This window comes from Oncorhynchus nerka, linkage group LG8 (assembly GCF_034236695.1).
Source record: "Oncorhynchus nerka isolate Pitt River linkage group LG8, Oner_Uvic_2.0, whole genome shotgun sequence".
Classification (NCBI taxonomy): domain Eukaryota; kingdom Metazoa; phylum Chordata; class Actinopteri; order Salmoniformes; family Salmonidae; genus Oncorhynchus; species Oncorhynchus nerka.
The window spans coordinates 57,918,870-57,936,719 of NC_088403.1; the positions used below are offsets into that span (position 1 = coordinate 57,918,870).

Sequence of the window (17,850 nt, forward strand, 5' to 3'; positions counted from 1 at the left end):
ACACTCCTATTATACAGTCCTAATAATACACTGACATACGAATGTGTCACGGGAAGGCGTGCGTCTGACGCCACATGATGACGTTAAATTACAGCGCCCAGGATATGTTATTTGAGCGAGCAAGAACTGACATTTTTCTCAGCTCGCGTTTATGAATATTTTTTCACAAATTAAGGTGGTCAGGGAATTATCACACCACTGCATAATATCTTTGTCCAAACAACCATTGACTCTGTACCCTCGCCATGGTAGAGGATGACGATTTAACGCCAAATGTTATGTCAAACCAAATGTGGAGCAGCAATGGCGAGTTTGTCCCGCCTGACGGAATATGTTGGGTGTCTGTTCTGTCATGTTTGCTGCTTGCCTGCTCCTACGTTGGGAGCTTATACGTGTGGAGAAGTGATTTGCCAAGGTAAGCCTCGTATTTCTTTGCTTTCTTGATTCGTAGAATATTCTACAGACATACGGAAGTGGTAGTTTGCCAGTTTTGTCGGTGGATAACTACCTAGCACGGCATTCGTGCAGGGCAATTCCATGGTAACGGAATTACGCTGAATCTCCGTTGTTTCACTTAAATATATGCCAAACCAAAAACATCGATTTCAAAGTTGAACAAGCCATATTACTCCAATTTACATAGTAATTTCAACTAAAAAGCCCAAAGGCCAGCAGATGGAGTTATTGAGGCGTTTACATATAATTAGTGGATTTTCTAAAGCATACTGGAAATGTAACTATTTTCTTTTAAATAATTCGTAATTTAGTTAGTCTAAAGAACTTATCAGAGACCTGCCTCGATCCTGCTCTTTCTTCTGCTAACAAATGGGGAAATGATTGAATTCAAAATTGCCATCATTACTGGTAAAATGCTTTAATTACTAGTAAAATGCTAGCTCGGAAAAGATGATCCAAGCAGATGGATATTATTGTTGATATTAACAGGCTGAGCAATCAACCTGATTTAAATGAAGATTAAAAAGCAGCGCTTGCTAAATGCTAATGTTATCTGGATGACATGTATAACAATTAGGCACAGAGTGCGTGTTGGCAGGTAGCTAGTGTTTAGCACGTTGGTTCAGTAACCGAAAGGTTGCTAGATCGAATCCCCGAGCTGACTAGGTCAAATCTGTTGTTCTGCCCCTGAACAAGGCAGTTAACCCACTGTTCCCAGGCCATCATTGTAAATAAGAATTTGTTCTTAACTGACTTGCCTAGTTAAATAGTTTTAAAAAAGTGTGCCTTGATCAAAGGCCAAATGGATTGAAAAAGGTGACCCCCCCTTCTTTAATTTGGAGAAGAGTAGGCAGACTAGTATTACATCCATTTATGTAAATGCCACTATCTGATTCTTGAAGTGATTAATAAGAAAATACTCTTTCTACAGAAAATACCCTTTCTACAGTTCATTATATCAATCTCATCTTTCAGAAGGCAACTTGGATTCATTTTTTGATTCAGTTAATAACTCTGTCTATTGAAGAAAGGTTTAAGAAACTTGTGATTCTGATATAGATATTACAGAGTTGGACCAAGCCATTAAACAAATGCCTATAGGTCAATCTCCAGGACGGGATGGTCTGACTCCTGAATTCTATTGACATTTTTGGCCTGATATTAGAAAGCTATTTTTTTTAATCGTATCTCCTTCTTTGAGATGGGGACAAATAGTTCTTATACCCAAACCAAAGAAGGACTCTCTTTACCTGGACAATTGGAGACCAATCACGTTGTTGGCAACTGACTATAAGTTACTAGCCCATGCCTGCTAACTGCTAGCTTGCTAACCCGGTCTGCTAACTGCTAGCTTACCTGCCCGGTCTGCTAACTGCTAGCCCCTGCTATCTGATAGCTTGTCTGCCACGGTCTGCTAGCTAGCCTGCCTGGTCTGCTAACTGCTAGCCCCTGCTAACTGCTAGCTTGCTAACCCGGTCTGCTAACTGCTAGCTTGCCTGCCCGGTCTGCTAACTGCTAGCCCCTGCTAACTGCTTGCTTGCTAACCCGGTCTGCTAACTGCTAGCCCCTGCTATCTGCTAGCTTTCCTGCCGCAGTCTGCTAACTGCTTGCTTGCTAACCCGGTCTGCTAACTGCTATCCCCTGCTAACTGCTAGCTTGCTAACCCGGTCTGCTAACTGCTAGCTTGTTTAGCCCCGGGCCTACTAACTGTTAGCTTGTTAGCATCGGCCTGCTAATTATCTGAATCGCCGTGTCCCCAGTCAGCCTAACCACTCACTGGACCCATATGTTCACTTGGCTACGCATTATTAGAGAGGCACCTTTCCAGAAACCCTCACTGTTGCTGCTTGCTATGGACCTCCCTCTGCCCACAGCTGTGCCCTCAATACCATATGTGAATTGATTGTCATCCATCTATCTTCTGAGCTCGTGCTACTAGGTGACCTAAACTGGGACATGCTTAACACCCCGGTCATCCTACAATCTGAGTTTGATGCCCTCAATCTCACACAAATGATCAATGAAGCTACCAGGTACAACCCCAAATCAGTAAACACGGGCACCCTCATAGATAACCCTCATCCTAACTAACTCGCCCTCCAAATTCACCTCTGCTGTTTTCAACCAAGTTGTCTGCATCCGTAATGGGTCTGCGACCAAATGACCACCTCTCATCACTGTCAAACGCTCCCTAAAACACTTCTGTGAGCAGGCCTTTCCAATCGACCTGGCCAGGGTATCCTGGAATGACATTGACCTCATCCCGTCAGTAGATGATTCCTGGCTATTCTTTAAAAGTGCCTTCCTCACCATCTTAAATAAGCATGCCCCACTCAAAATGTAGAACTAGGAATAGATATAGTCCTTGGTTCACTCCAGACCTGTCTACCCTTTACCAGCACAAAAATATCTTGTGGCGTTCTGCATTAGCATCGAATAGCCCCCGTGATATGCAACTTTTCAGGGAAGTTAGGAACAAATATACACAGGCAGTTAGAAAAGCTAGGGCTAGCTTTTTCAAACAGAATTTTGCATCCTGTAGTACTTACTCAAAAACGTTCTGTGACACTGTAAAGTCCATGGAGAATAATGAAAAACATATTGTCTGACAACTTGGATGGAAAATTACTGAGGATGATAGGGGACGATATTGCCACTACTATTTGCCATCTATTCAACCTAAACTTACATAAAAGTGTGTACCCTCAGGCTTTTAGGGAAGCAAAAGTCATTCCGCAACTCAAGAATCGTAAGGCACCCTTTAATGGCTCAAATAGCCGACCAATCAGCCTGTTACTAACCTTTAGGAAACTTTTGAAAAAAAGGTTGTTTGACCAGATACAATGCTATTTTACAGTGAATAAATTAACAAACTTTCAACAATTTATAGGGAAGGACATTCAACAAATGAGGATTGATGGATATAAATTGATAATAAGATTGTGGGAGCTGTTTTGTTAGACATCAGTGCAGCTTTTGACATTATCGATCATAGTATGCTGCTGGAAAAAGTACATGTTGGCTTTACACCCTGTGCTATATTGTGAATTGAGTTAATTGTCTAACAGAACACAGGGTGTTCTTTAATTGTAGTCTCTCCAACATAATCCAGGTTGAATCAGGTATTCCCCAAGGCAGCTGTCTAGGCCCCTTACTTTTTTTCAATCTTTACTAACGACTTGCCACTGGCTCTGAGTAAAGCCGGTGTGTCTATGTATGCAGATGACTCAACTACACACATCAGATGTTCTGCCTTATTATTATTCGACCATGCTTGTCATTTATGAACATTTGAACATTTTGGCCATGTTCTGTTATAATCTCCACCCGGCACAGCCAGAAGAGGACTGGCCACCCCACATAGCCTGGTTCCTCTCTAGGTTTCTTCCTAGGTTTTGGCCTTTCTAGGGAGTTTTTCCTAGCCACTGTGTTTCTACACCTGCATTGCTTGCTGTTTGGGGTTTTAGGCTGGGTTTCTGTACAGCACTTTGAGATATCAGCTGATGTATGAAGGGCTATATAAATAAATTTGATTTGATCAGCTAATACAGCGAGTGAAATCACTGCAACACTTAGAGCTGCAGTCAGTTTCAGAATACCCTTTGCCTTGATGACCGCTTTGCTCACTTTTGGCTTTCTCTGAACCATCTTCATTAGTTGGTAGGAACCAAAAATTGGACTCATCAGACCAAAGGACAGATTTCCACCGGTCTAATGTCCACATTACTCGTGTTTCTTGGTTCAGGGAAGTCTCTTCTTCTTATTGTAGTTGTTTCTTTGCAGCAATTCAAAATGAAGGCCTGATTCACTTAGTCTCCTCTGAACAGTTGCTGTTGAGATTATCTGTTACTTGAACTTGGTAAAGCATTTATCTGGGCTGCAATCTGAGGTGCAGTTAACACTAATGAACTTATCCTCTACAGTACAGGTAACTCTGGGTATTCCTTTCCTGTGGTGGTCCTCATGAGAGCCAGTTTCATCATAGCGCTTGATGGTTTTTGCCACTGCAAAAGTTATGTTAACATTAAAATGTTCCATATTGACTAGAGGTGGACCGATTTAATCGGCAGGGCCAATTTTCAAGTTTTCATAACAATCGGTAATCTGCATTTTTGGATGCCGATTACATTGCAATCCACCAGGAGACTGCGTGGCAGGTTGACCACCTGTTACGCGAGTGCAGCAAGGAGCCAAGTTAAGTTGCTAGCTAGCATTAAGCTTGTCTTATAAAAAAAACAATCAAGTTTAACATAATCACTAGTTAACTACATATGGTTGAATATATTATTAGTTTAACTAGCTTGTCCTGCATTGCATATAATCAATGCGGTGCCTGTTCATTTATCATCGAATCACAGCCTACTTGGACGAACAGGTGCTGATTTAACAAAAGCGCATTCGTGAAAAAAGTACAATCGTTGCACCAATGTGTACCTAACCATATACATCAATGCCTTCAAATCAATACACAAGTACTGTATATGTTTTTTTACCTGCATATTTAGTTAATATTGCCTGCTAACATGAATTTCTTTTAACTAGGGAAATTGTGTCACTTCTCTTGCGTTCAGTGCATGCAGAGTCAGGGAATATGCAGCAGTTTGGGCCACCTGGCTCGTTGTGAACTGTGTGAAGACCATTTCTTCCTAACAAAGACCGTAATTAATTTGCAAGAATTTTACATAATTATGACAACATTGAAGGTTGTGCAATGTAACAGCAATATTTAGACTTAGGGTTGCCATCCGTTAGATAACATACGGAACGGTTCCGTATTTCACTGAAAGAATAAACATTTTATTTTTTTGAAATGATAGTTTCAGGATTTGACCATATTAATGACCTACGGCTCGTATTTCTGTAATTATTATAATTAAGTCTATGATTTGATATTTGATAGAGCAGTCTGACTGAGCGGTGGTAGGCAGCAGCAGGCTCGTAAGCATTCATTCAAACACCACTTTCCTGCGTTTGCCAGCAGCTCTTCGCAATGCTTGAAGCACAGCGCTGTTTATGACTTCAAGCCTATCAACTCCTGAGATTAGGCTGGCAATACTATAGTGCCAATAAGAACATCGACTAGTCAGAGGTATATGAAATACAAATAGTATAGAGAGAAATAGTCCTATAATTCCTATAATAACTACAACCTAAAACTTCTTAACTGTGAATATTGAAGACTCATGTTAAAAGGAACCACCAGCTTTCATATGTTCTGAGCAAGGAACTTAAACGTTAGCTTTCTTACATGGCACATATTGCACTTTTACTTTCTTCTCCAACACTTTTGTTTTTTAATTATTTAAACCAAATTGAACATGTTTCATTATTTATTTGAGGCTAAATTGATTTTATTGATGTATTATATTAAGTTAAAATAAGTGTTCATTCAGTATTGTTGTAATTGTCATTATTACAAATACATCTTTAAAAATCGGCCGATTAATCGGTATCAGCTTTTTTTGGTCCTCCAATAATCATTATCTGTATCGGTGTTGAAAAATCATAATCGGTCTACCTCTAATATTGACTGACCTTCATGTCTTAATAAAGTAATGATGGACTGTCGTTTCTCTTTGCTTATTTGAGCTGTTCTTGCCATAATATGGACTTGGTCTTTTACCAAATAGGGCTATCTTCTGTATACCACCCCTACCATGTCACAACACAACTGATTGGCTCAAATGCATTAAGAAGGAAATAAATTCCACAAATTAACATTTAACAAGGCACACCTGTTAATTTAAATGCATTCCAGGTGACTACCTCATGAACCTGACTGCGAGAATGCCAAGAGGTCCTTGTACCTAGCATTGGGCATGGTGGTGACACAGTAAAGAGGCTCAGAGAGAATGCCACCGAATCGCTTGTTATGTGTGGGCAGTTTTGTTGAGCAGGCGTTTTAAAGCCATGACAGAGGGTATCACGTCTGCTGCAAACGCAGTTGATTAGCTTATTTCTCGAGTCATTTGTTCGAATGGAGCTAGGAGTGATCATGTTTCCAAGTATCAAACGTTCTCAAATGCCATTGAAATGGCTGCAGCGGTCTGAGAACCAGCACATTCTTGAGAGTGCAATAAGCCTTTCCTCAGTACGAAATCCTTGTCGACCTACTGTGCTGTCAGACTCCGCATGCTCATGGGGTTGACATCGCTGGTCCAAATGTCAGTCGTGAAGCTAATAGCAGTGACGCCCAAAGCAAGTAGCTCATGGATGTGTGTTTTAGCAATATTGTGTAACTCCAGTTGAACAATCTGGAGAAATGGCGCCTACTTGATAGTATGTACCGGGGCTCGAGGTGTTCAACCAGTCGGCTAATACCAACATCACCCACGACAGAGAACGGTTGATTGTCAAGGTAAATTATCTTTGCGTTAATGGATTTCGCCTTTTGAGTTGTCTCGCTGAAATGTTCTTACGCTTTCAAATGACCGTATTCTTCATGCCATCATTACGCCAATGAACTACTTTATGCACGTCAGGTTTGTCATCGATTTTTCACATCGGCGTTAAACTAGACATTGTGCCGATGTTGGCATTTTTAGCTAAATTCGTCCGATTCCGATGTGCATCCCTGGTAACTAGTGTTCCATTACTAAAGATAAACAAGGCAGGCCCTGTTGTGTGGTCAGGTGCCACAAAGAAGGACTTGGGAAAATTACAACTGGCCCAGGACAGCACGGCTGCCTCTTAAATGTACAGCTAACATTAATAATATGGTTCAATGTAGAGGAGAGATTCACTAGCACACAGTTCGAATACCCATGCATACGCCACAACACATGTCACCAGAGGTCTCTTCACAGTCACCAAGTCCAGAACAGACTATGGGAGGCGGACAGTACCTCATAGAGCCATGACGACATGATGCAAGCAGTAGAATCCGATTTAAAGACAGATAAAAATACACCTTATGGAACAGTGAGGACTCTGAAAAGTCACACAGACACACACACAGGTACACACAGACTATACACACATGTACATCTGGATAGTGTGTTGTAGGACACTAGTGACCAGAGGGCACACACTTATTGTATTGTGAAATCTGTTGTAAAATGTATTTTAATGTTTAAAAGTTGTAATATAATGTGTATTACTGCCTTAATTTTTGCTGAACCCAAGAAAGAGTAGCTGCTGCCTTGGCAGGAACTAGTGGGGGTCCATAATACACCCCAGGAAGAGTAGCTGCTGCCTTGGCAGGAACTAATGGGGATCCATAATAAACCCCAGGAAGAGTAAATGACTTAATATCGCCATCTGCTGGCTTCTCGGCTCGTGCAGATGCAAAGTTTGGTAACAGAATTACTGTAACATCTCACAAATATTTAATCTGTTACCAAACCCTTCTGTTTTTATAAAATGTTCAGTGTAAATTGTTAAAATTAGTTGTGCATAGTTATATGGTTTGTTGAACTTTGAAATTAATTTTTTGTGTTTGGTTATACATTTTAAATGGAAAATTCTGAGTCTCCGTGTAATTCTGCTACCATGGAATTTCCGTGCAGCAGTCTGCTAGCCTTTCATTATTTGCTGATAAATTAGCAAGCAAACTAAACCAGAGGGCTTGTTTGTTTAGTTTCCTGCTTAACTGCAGTGTTCTTGCTCTTTGAGGGGCTGGTTTGTTTACAAAATGTAATGTTGACACGTGCATCTCCTGTGTGTGCATCACGTGCCTGCTCCCAGGGACCACCCGGCCGTTATCAAGAGGCGCTTCACCAGTGTCCTAATCGTGTCTGCCTTGTCGCCTGTCTTTGTGTGGACATGGAAGGTGTACACTGGTGTGATGGTGAGTCTCTACGCCGCGCTGTCTCAGCTATAGGTCGACTGCTATAGGTCGACTGCTATAGGTCGACTGCAATAGGTCGACTGCTATTAGATGACAAGGCTCATGATTGGAAATGACAGCTGAGCCCGTGTTGATGCTTTCAAGTGCCTTTGAATAGCAGTCTGCTGTAGTTTTTATATGGGGAAACGATGGGTTATATTAGCTTAGTGCGTCACATACTCCAATACAGTACAACTACACCATAGCCAGCTTTCCAAGAAACCTCTTGCCCTGGCCTATAATGGACTTGGTACATTGCAATCCTTTATCTGGGCACAGATGCATGACACAGTTCCTTTAAGGCTGGGGCACAGGATAACGGTTGATTACAGCCCATTTCCTGGTCTGTTCATGGAGTGTTAGGTTATGCTATACACGAGAACATTTCCCTGAATTCCAGCACTACTTCTCTTGTTCCCCTATAGCCCGGCCCGTCGTTGCTGGCTCTGATGGGCATTCGCTTCGAGGGCCTCATCCCAGCCATCATACTGCCTCTGCTGCTCACCATGGTAACAGACACAAGACTGTTGGAGATCTACTTTTGGTATTGTTTGACCTACAGTTGTTAACCTCTGACCTTTGCTCTGGTAGGTTCTGTTTCTTGGCCCTCTCATCCAACTGGCTATGGACTGTCCCTGGGGCTTCATGGATGGGATTACAGTGGCCCTTGGTGAGAGATTGTCTAGAGATGATTATTCACCCAATATGGTTATTTCTGCGTTATCCTGGAGACCATCTCTCTCTCTCCCACTCCAACAGACCCATGGTTCTGGGCTCTGTGCCTCAGGGACATGCGCTGGCTGAGGAACCAGGTGGTGGCCCCTCTGACTGAGGAGCTGGTGTTCAGGGCTTGTATGCTGCCCATGCTGGTACCCTGCGCCAGCCCCTCCACTGCCATGTTGACCTGTCCCCTCTTTTTCGGAGTAGGTAAGTCTCATCAACATGCAGATCTGGTTTGCATTTAGACAAATCTGCTTGCCTCAACCCAAACTGAATTGAACAAATAATGTATTGGATTTAGCAGCATTTCATAATGTATGTATGTGTCATGTCAGTTAATATCTGTGCGAGTCAATACGAACACCATCTGCCATTTTGACCTACATAAATATTGATCCAAAAGCTGTGCTGTACACCAGGGGTGCAACAGCTGCAGCCAACATGTACAGTCCCTTCGGAAAGTATTCAGACCCCTTAACTTTTTCCAATTTTGTTATGTCACAGCCTTATTCTAAAATGGATTTTAAAATAAAAAAAATCTCAAATCTATACACAATACCCCATAATGACAAAGCTAAACAGCTTTTTAGAAATGTTTGCTAATTTATTACAAACAAAAAAACGATACCTTATTTACATAAGTATTTAGACCTTTTGCTATGAGACTCGAAATTGATCTCCGGTGCATCCTGTTTCCATTGATCATCCTAGATGTTTCTACAACTTGAATGGAGTCCACCTGTGGTAAATTCAATTGATTGGACATGATTTGGAAAGGCACACACCTGTCTATAAACAAGATTCTCTGGTCTGATGAAACCAAGATTGAACTCTTTGGCCTGAATGCCAAGCATCACGTCTGGAGGAAACCTGGCACCATCCCTATGATGAAGCATGGTGGTAGTGGCAGCATCATACTGTGGGGATGTTTTTCAGTGACAGGGAATGGGAGACAGGATTGAGGTAAAGATGAAGGGAGTAAAGTACGGAGAGATCCTTGATGAAAACCTGTTCCTGAGTTCTCAGGACCTCCGACTGGGGCGAAGGTTCACCTTCCATCAGGACAACATGGCAGTGGCTTCGGGACAAGTCTATGAATGTCCTTGAGTGGCCCAGGCAGAGCCCGGACTTCAACCTGATCGAACATCTCTGGAGAGACCTAAAACTAGCTGTGCAGCAATACTCCCCATCCAACCTGACAGAGCTTGAGAGGATCTGCAGAGAAGAATGAAACTCTCCAAATACAGGTGTGCCAAGCTTGTAGCGTCATACCCAAGAAGACTCAAGGCTGTAATCGCTGCCAAAGGTGCTTCAACAAAGAACTGAGTAAAGGGTCTGAATACTTATGTAAATGTTGTTTACATTTTTAATTTTGTATAAGTTAGCAAAAAAATAAAACTGTTTTTACTTTGTCATTATGGGGTATTGTGTGGAGGAAAAAAACAAATGTAATGAATTTTAGAATAAGGCTGTAACCTAACAAAATGTTAGGTCTGAACACTTTCCGAAGGCACTGTAGTTTTGTGTCTCTTGACTAATCATTTTCATGCAAATGGAACACCTGGCATATCAACGTAAAGCGAGAGAGAGAAGCACTCTGCTTTTCTCTACTAGTTTTTGGGCTTCGCTAAACTCATTTAGGTGCTTCGAGCATCTGGACATAAGTCCAATCTATTATTATTATTATTAGTATTCATATTATTATGATTATTATCCCCATTCATAGTATTATGATTCGTATTATTTATATTATAATTATTATAATTATTAATTCATAGTATTATTCTTATTATTCATCTTATAATTCACATTTATTATTATTATTCTTAGTTATTCATATTATTATTCATATAATTGTTTTGATTCATATTATTAATATTACAGAAAGGCAGTAGGCTTAAACCTCTATTGACCTGATATGTTCTTAATAATATAGGAGCAAACGAGACGATTTTCAGTCAGACCAACTGTCCTCATACAACTGTCCTCATACAACTGTCCTCATACAGCTGTCCTCATACAGCTGTCCTCATACAGCTGTCCTCATACAGCTGTCCTCATACAGCTGTCCTCATACAGCTGCCGCTGGAAAGCAATGTTTTTTTTACTGCCACAAAAAAAATATTAATACGAGTTTTAGCTAGAGACATAAAAATAAAAAATGAACCCGTAGCTCTCACCAGTACCGCAAAAATGATGCATGTGAAAGTGGTAAACAAAATGTAAATGGAGAATACATTTGGATGATGACATTTTTTAAACTCTGTCCATGTCTTATTTTTTTGTCCGGAAACTCTAAAGATGTTGTCTTCACAGCTCACTTTCATCATGTGATAGAACTGCTGCGATTCAGACAGGGCAGCGTGTCTGGGATCTTTCTCGCTGCAGGTAAGGACCAACCGATTAACTTCAGCTTTTCTACTTTGTCTCACATGTGGTAGATGGCTCCTGTAGCCTAGCTATGTGCTCTTCTTTTCCACTGACTGTTAAATAGACTGTATATGATTATTAATTGTGTGTTTTAATGTTTGTTGCAGTGTTCCAGTTTTCCTACACCGCTGTCTTTGGAGCTTACACTGCCTTCATATTTATCAGAACAGGTGGGTACTAGCTACACTACATAACCGACATGAGGTCTGTCTGGGTCTGTGGGCACTAGCTAGGTCTGTCTGGGTCTGTGGGTACTAGCTACACTACATGACCTACATGAGGTCTGCCTGGGTCTGGGCACTAGCTAGGTCTGCCTGGGTCTGTGGGCACTAGCTAGGTCTGCCTGGGTCTGTGGGCACTAGCTAGGTCTGCCTGGGTCTGTGGGCACTAGCTAGGTCTGCCTGGGTCTGTGGGCACTAGCTAGGTCTGCCTGGGTCTGTGAGCACTAGCTAGGTCTGCCTGGGTCTGTGGGCACTAGCTAGGTTGTGTCGGTCTGTGGGCACTAGCTAGGTTGTGTCGGTCTGTGGGCACTAGCTAGGTTGTGTCTGGGTCTGTGGGCACTAGCTAGGTTGTGTCTGGGTCTGTGGGCACTAGCTAGGTTGTGTCTGGGTCTGTGGGCACTAGCTAGGTTGTCTGTCTGCTAGGTCTGGGTCTGTGGGCACTAGCTAGGTTGTGTCTGGGTCTGTGGGCACTAGCTAGGTTGTGTCTGGGTCTGTGGGCACTAGCTAGGTTGTGTCTGGGTCTGTGGGCACTAGCTAGGTTGTGTCTGGGTCTGTGGGCACTAGCTAGGTTGTGTCTGGGTCTGTGGGCACTAGCTAGGTTGTGTCTGGGTCTGTGGGCACTAGCTAGGTCGGGTCTGTGGGCACTAGCTAGGTCGGGTCTGGGGGCACTAGCTAGGTCGGGTCTGGGGGCACTAGCTAGGTCGGTCTGGGCCTCTTGGCAGATTGGTAGTTGTGTGGGTGCAACCATTTTTGTTACCTTGAATAGTTCTATCTACCTAATATTGGTTAATATTTACTGAATATTTCTAGCTACTCTTTTCTCTCTGTCCTCAGGTCACCTGGTGGGACCGGTGCTGTGCCACTCTTTCTGTAATCACATGGGCTTCCCTGCCCTGAGCACGGCCCTGGAGCACCGCCACCGCCTCACCATCCTCTCCTGCTACCTGCTGGGGGTCCTCCTCTTCCTCCTCCTCCTCTTCCCCCTCACAGACCCCCTCTACTACGGCCTGCCCACCCCTGTCTGCACCCTGGCCTCTGTCCCCAGCTCCCTATGCATCTCCTGATCCCACGCCCACCCAACACACACACCCCTCTCTACTTGATGGACCGGTTCGCTGAGTCTACTACCCATCAGCAGCCAAAAGGAGGAGCGGTCCAAGTGGTCCTAGCACTAGGGGTGTTTTAGCTCTTCGGTCATGCCTGCTTGGATGGGCTCTCTCTGGGGGAGGTGGGAAGGGTTATGGCTGTGTCAGGTATGGACATTCAGTACTATCGGCTGTCTATACTATGTATTCTTCTAGGGGCAACAGGGTAACTTAGACAGCCATTCCCTATGTTCAGGTTACATTTGCAGTCAGTCAGTTAGCCAGTCAGTTAATATGTGGTCTGTAGTGTCGACTCAACAAAGGAACCGTATCTGGCCAAGATGTGAGGCGCTGTAGTAGTAAGACATTCTGGTGGTCAATAACGTCAGTGTTTTCATCGGTTCTAGATGCTGAATAAGAGTTATTTATTTACACATCTGCATGTTTCTATACTGGTGTTTTATTGGTGGGGGATAGTTGGGTTGTTCCAGTTGGACTGTAGTTGTCCATGATAGTTTAGCCACAGTTCTCAGTTCTCAGTTCCACAGTTCTCTCCTCTCAGGCTTTTAAGACACCAGACGATTGGTGTTTGGCGAGATCACAAAGTGTACAGTCTTTACCCAGCCCTGAATTCAGTCATACACTCAAGTTGTCGCTCATTCCAAGTCATGCCGATAGAAGCCTATAATCCCGAAGCTAACATTACCATTCTTAGGGCCAGGAGTTTTTCCCTGACTATGTGAACCTGACCAGGAAAAACTCTGGGCCCCTATCATTCTCTGCACACAGTTTGGCTCTTTGTTCTTGAACTGCTTCTTTATTTGAGCGATTGAAGGGGGAGGAAGCTTAAGGTGGGGTGGGATGATGGACAGTTTCCCCCTTAAGGGACTTGGACCCTTGTAAGACTCAGGTGTCCTGTAGTCGTATGTATGTATGTAGGTTTGAATGCTATCTAACCACTACTTTGCATGCTGCTACATGTTGCAATATGGATATCAGACAAGATGACAGGTCTATATTCTTCTACAGATGCACACACACACAACAAGCTACAGTGCATTTGGAATGTATTCAGACCCCTTGACTTTTTCCAAATTTTGTTACGTTACAGCCTTATTCTAAAATTGATTAAATAATTTTTCAGCAATCTACACACAATGACACGTTTTTTAATTTTTTTTTACACACATTAATTACAAATGTAAAAAATGATACCTTATTTACATAAGTATTCAGACCTTTTGCTATGAGACTCGAAATTGATCTCCGGTGCATCCTGTTTCCATTGACCATCCTAGATGTTTCTAAAAATTGATTGGAGTCCACCTGGTGTAAATTCAATTGATTGGACATGATTTGGAAAGGCACACACCTTTCTATATAAGGTCACACAGTTGACAGTGCATGTCAGAGCAAAAACCAAGCTATGAGGTCGAAGGAATTGTCCGTAGAGCTTCGAGACAGGATTGTGTTGAGGCACAGATTCCTGTGGCATTGAAGTTCCCCAAGAACACATTGGCCTCCATGATTCTTAAATGGAAAATTTTTGAAATCACCAAGACTCTTTCTAGAGCTGGGCAATTGGGGGAGAAGGGCCTTGGTCAGGGAGGTGACCAAGAACCCGATGGTCACTCTGACATAGTTCCAGAATTCCTCTGTGGAGAAGGGAGGAGCTTCCAGGCGGACAACCATCTCTGCAGCACTCTACCAATCAGGCCTTTATGGTAGAGTGGCCAGACGGATGCCACTCTTCAGTAAAAGGCACATGACAGCCATCTTGAAGTTTGCCAAAAGGCACATAAATGACCCAGACCATGAGAAATAAGATTCTCTGGTCTGATGAAACCAAGATTGAACTCTTTGTCCTGAATGCCAAGCATTACGTCTGGAGGAAACCTGTCACCATCCCTACGGTGAAGCATGTTATGATGCTGTGGGAATGTATTTCAGTGGCAGGGACTGGGAGACTATTCAGGATCGAGGCAAGGATGAACAGAGCAAAGTACACAGAGATCCTTGATGAAAACCTGCTCTAGAGCGCTCAGGACCTCAGACTGGGGCAAAGGTTCACCGTCCAACAGCACAATGATCTTAAGCACAGAGCCAAGACAACGCAGGAGTGGCTTTGGGACAAGTCTGGCCCAGCCAGAACCCAGACTAGAACCCGATCGAACATCTCTGGAGAGACCTGAAAATAGCTGTGCTGCGACGCTCCCCATCCAACCTGACAGAGTTTGAGAGGATCTGCAGAGAAGAATGGGAGAAACTCCCCAAATACAGGTGTGCCAAGCTTGTAGCGTCATACCCAAGACTCGAGGCTGTAATCACTGCCAAAGTTGCTTCAACAAAGTACTGAGTAAATGGTCTGAATACTTTTGTAAATGTGATATTTAATTTTTAAAACAATTTATTTAGCGAGAAAATTGTTCCCTGTTTTTACTTTGTCATTATGGGGTTATTGTGTTTAGATTGATGGGGAATAAAAACAATTGAATCCATTTTAGAGTAAGTCTGTAACGTAACAAAATGTGGAAAAAGTTGAGGGGTCTGAATACTTTCCAAATGCACTGTATTACCCAAAATAAGGTAATGTACAGACAGTGTTACATCCCAGTGTTTACTCACTCACTCACCGCAAATGATACTTTGCATTTGTGAAAATACATGTTATTTACTTGACCAGGCTGTGACAATTGTAGTCCATTGCACTATATAGACAGGGTGTAGGTTAGATTCTGTGTGGGTTGTTGATTTTTATAGGGAATTGTAATGGGACCTGGTGTAATACTATATAACAGATCCATCTGACTAGAACAGAAGTGTGGTGTGGTTCATGAACCAGCAGATTGAATCACACTGAATGTATTGCAACGGGATGTCGAGGCAGTTGAAGTCACTGGTCCGATTTATAAACTGACTTCACTGTGTAAATTGGAACCATATCTCTGGAGAGTCCCATGCAGGAGACGCTAACATTCACTGACAAAGATCTGTGAACCTATCTACCACAGCAGTGAGGACTGTACTGTATAAGCTATGAAGGAGTTACATTATGGTTCTTCAGCAATAACGTAGTTGATGGAAAAGGACCAAAATCAGGGAATTATCTGAAATGGGTGTGTATGTGAATTGAAAAAGCTAAAAAGCCACTTCTTGTTGCTTGAAAATTTCAGAATAATGACCAGCCATTATTTTGAATAGATAGTTTATGTTTGGGCCAACCTCAGATGAGCCATGTATCTCCTAGTTGAAGGTTCAATAGACATTGTCTTGAATAAACCTGCATGGTGCGTCCAGACCATCTGTAATGACCTGCATTGTACGTCAGAGGGCGCAAGAGTACCATGTCTGGGCGTGCTGCCGTCGTTATGTGAAGCACAGGAACCTGGGACTTTCACACAGGCTGTTCATGGGGTTGTTCTTGACGGGTAGTCATCCGTCACTTGAAAAACCAATCTGTTTTTATTCCGTTTTTTTCCTCCCACAAGCCTTGATCCAATAGACAGGACGGATATAGGCTTAGAGAAGAGAAAGTGGGTTTGAACCTAACAACTTAGTGATACAGATCGGCTAGCTACCTTCGCTCTGTTGAGTAATCTCTCAGATTAATTAAAAAAGGACTAGGATCTAGCCTCCCTTTTTAAGAGTCAAACTCTAAACTATCTTGATGTCTCCCTCTCACAACCTGCATGTGAATGTTTTGACTTGAGGCACTAGGCACTGGCCTCTCTTAGGCACTGGCCTAAGATGTCATTTTGGACCAATAACTCAGATGACCGTTGTTTCCCCCTACAGTGATGACCGTTGTTTCCTCCTACAGAGACTAACCATCTGGTTCAGATAGCTGCTAGATTGACTTTGTTGTCGAAATTTACACACACACACATTTATACATGACGAGGCTGTCAAATTCTTATTAGGTAGGCTCAGGAGACCGTACATCTACAGATTAATATTGTCAGGAGATGGCACATCTACAGATTAGAGAGAGCTGTTTCATCAATACAATCAAATTTAATCTAACATCTCATTCTCCCACATCATCAACATTCTCCCTTTTTGGAAAACATATATTTTGTCTCTGGCTCAAATTGTCTGAATCCCGCCTTGTCACGGGTTAGGCTGCTTCTCACCAGAATGTTCTTATTTTATTTTCCTGATATTGACTTGAATTGAAATGCGTAGGCTACATTTGCAAGACACTTGGGAGAAACGCTGACTCCCCTTTCCTGCTTGACAACGCTTTCACTTTGTCTTTTTACATTTTTTTTTCTCTCAAATGTCAGAACCAAACAATCCTGTCTACAGTAACTCTCAAACTAGTGACTTCCTGTACATGCATAAAGCGGACACACAGCGGTAGAGACAGGAATATATATTTTTGCAAGTTAATATGAAGCTCTCTTTTACTAAAATGACAAAACAGAAGAATGATATAGTATTTAAAAGATTGGATTGAGTAGTTGACTCTGACCTGGTTGTGAAGACAATAAGACGATGCACATGTTTTATATTGGATACCATATTTTGTAATCAAATCTATTTTAGTGACATGGACTTGAATCTACTGATATTTGGGTTTCTGGCCACAGTGTACAATGCAATTTTTTGAGACTTATCAATATTGAACAGACAGTGTTTTATAACGACAATCTTTTATGAGATCTTATAGAAATCACACACTGCGAAAAGCTCAAGAATTTGGAAATAAACAAGCTAATTTTATAAAATGTCTCTGGTGTTGTTTTTGATCGTCCTTGTGCCCAATGTTTTACTTTTCACTTAAATAATTTGACTCAATCGTTGAATTCCTGTATCCGTCCCCAGTGATTTTTTTTAATTTTTATTTATTTAACCTTTATTTAACCAGGTAGGCTAGTTGAGAACAAGTTCTCATTTGCAACTGCGACCTGGCCAAGATAAAGCAAAGCAGTTCGACACATACAACAACACAGTGTTACACATGGAATAAACAAAACATACAGTCAATAATACAGTAGAACAAAAGAAAACAAAAAGTCTATATACAGTGAGTGCAAATGAGGTAAGATAAGGGAGTTAAGGCATTAAATAGGCCATGGTGGCGAAGTAATTACAATATAGCAATTAA

The 17,850-nt window shown here is 42.2% G+C and overlaps 1 protein-coding gene across 2 annotated transcripts; it reads left to right on the forward strand.

Moving 5' to 3' along the window:
- The first annotated feature begins 68 nt into the window (after window positions 1–68).
- On the forward strand, window positions 69–17,470 carry LOC115133653 (CAAX prenyl protease 2-like). 2 transcript variants are annotated; one of them, XM_029667107.2, is made up of 8 exons: window positions 69–415; window positions 8,143–8,245; window positions 8,710–8,793; window positions 8,876–8,954; window positions 9,044–9,211; window positions 11,306–11,392; window positions 11,542–11,604; window positions 12,490–17,470. In XM_029667107.2, the coding sequence occupies exons 1-8, from the start codon at window positions 246–248 to the stop codon at window positions 12,717–12,719; spliced, it is 984 nt and encodes a 327-aa protein (XP_029522967.1). In that variant the 5' UTR covers window positions 69–245; the 3' UTR covers window positions 12,720–17,470. The 2 variants fall into 2 exon arrangements, with proteins under 2 accessions (XP_029522967.1, XP_029522968.1); XM_029667108.2 differs by having other exon boundaries at window positions 70–415; window positions 11,321–11,392.
- The last annotated feature ends 380 nt before the right edge of the window (window positions 17,471–17,850 follow it).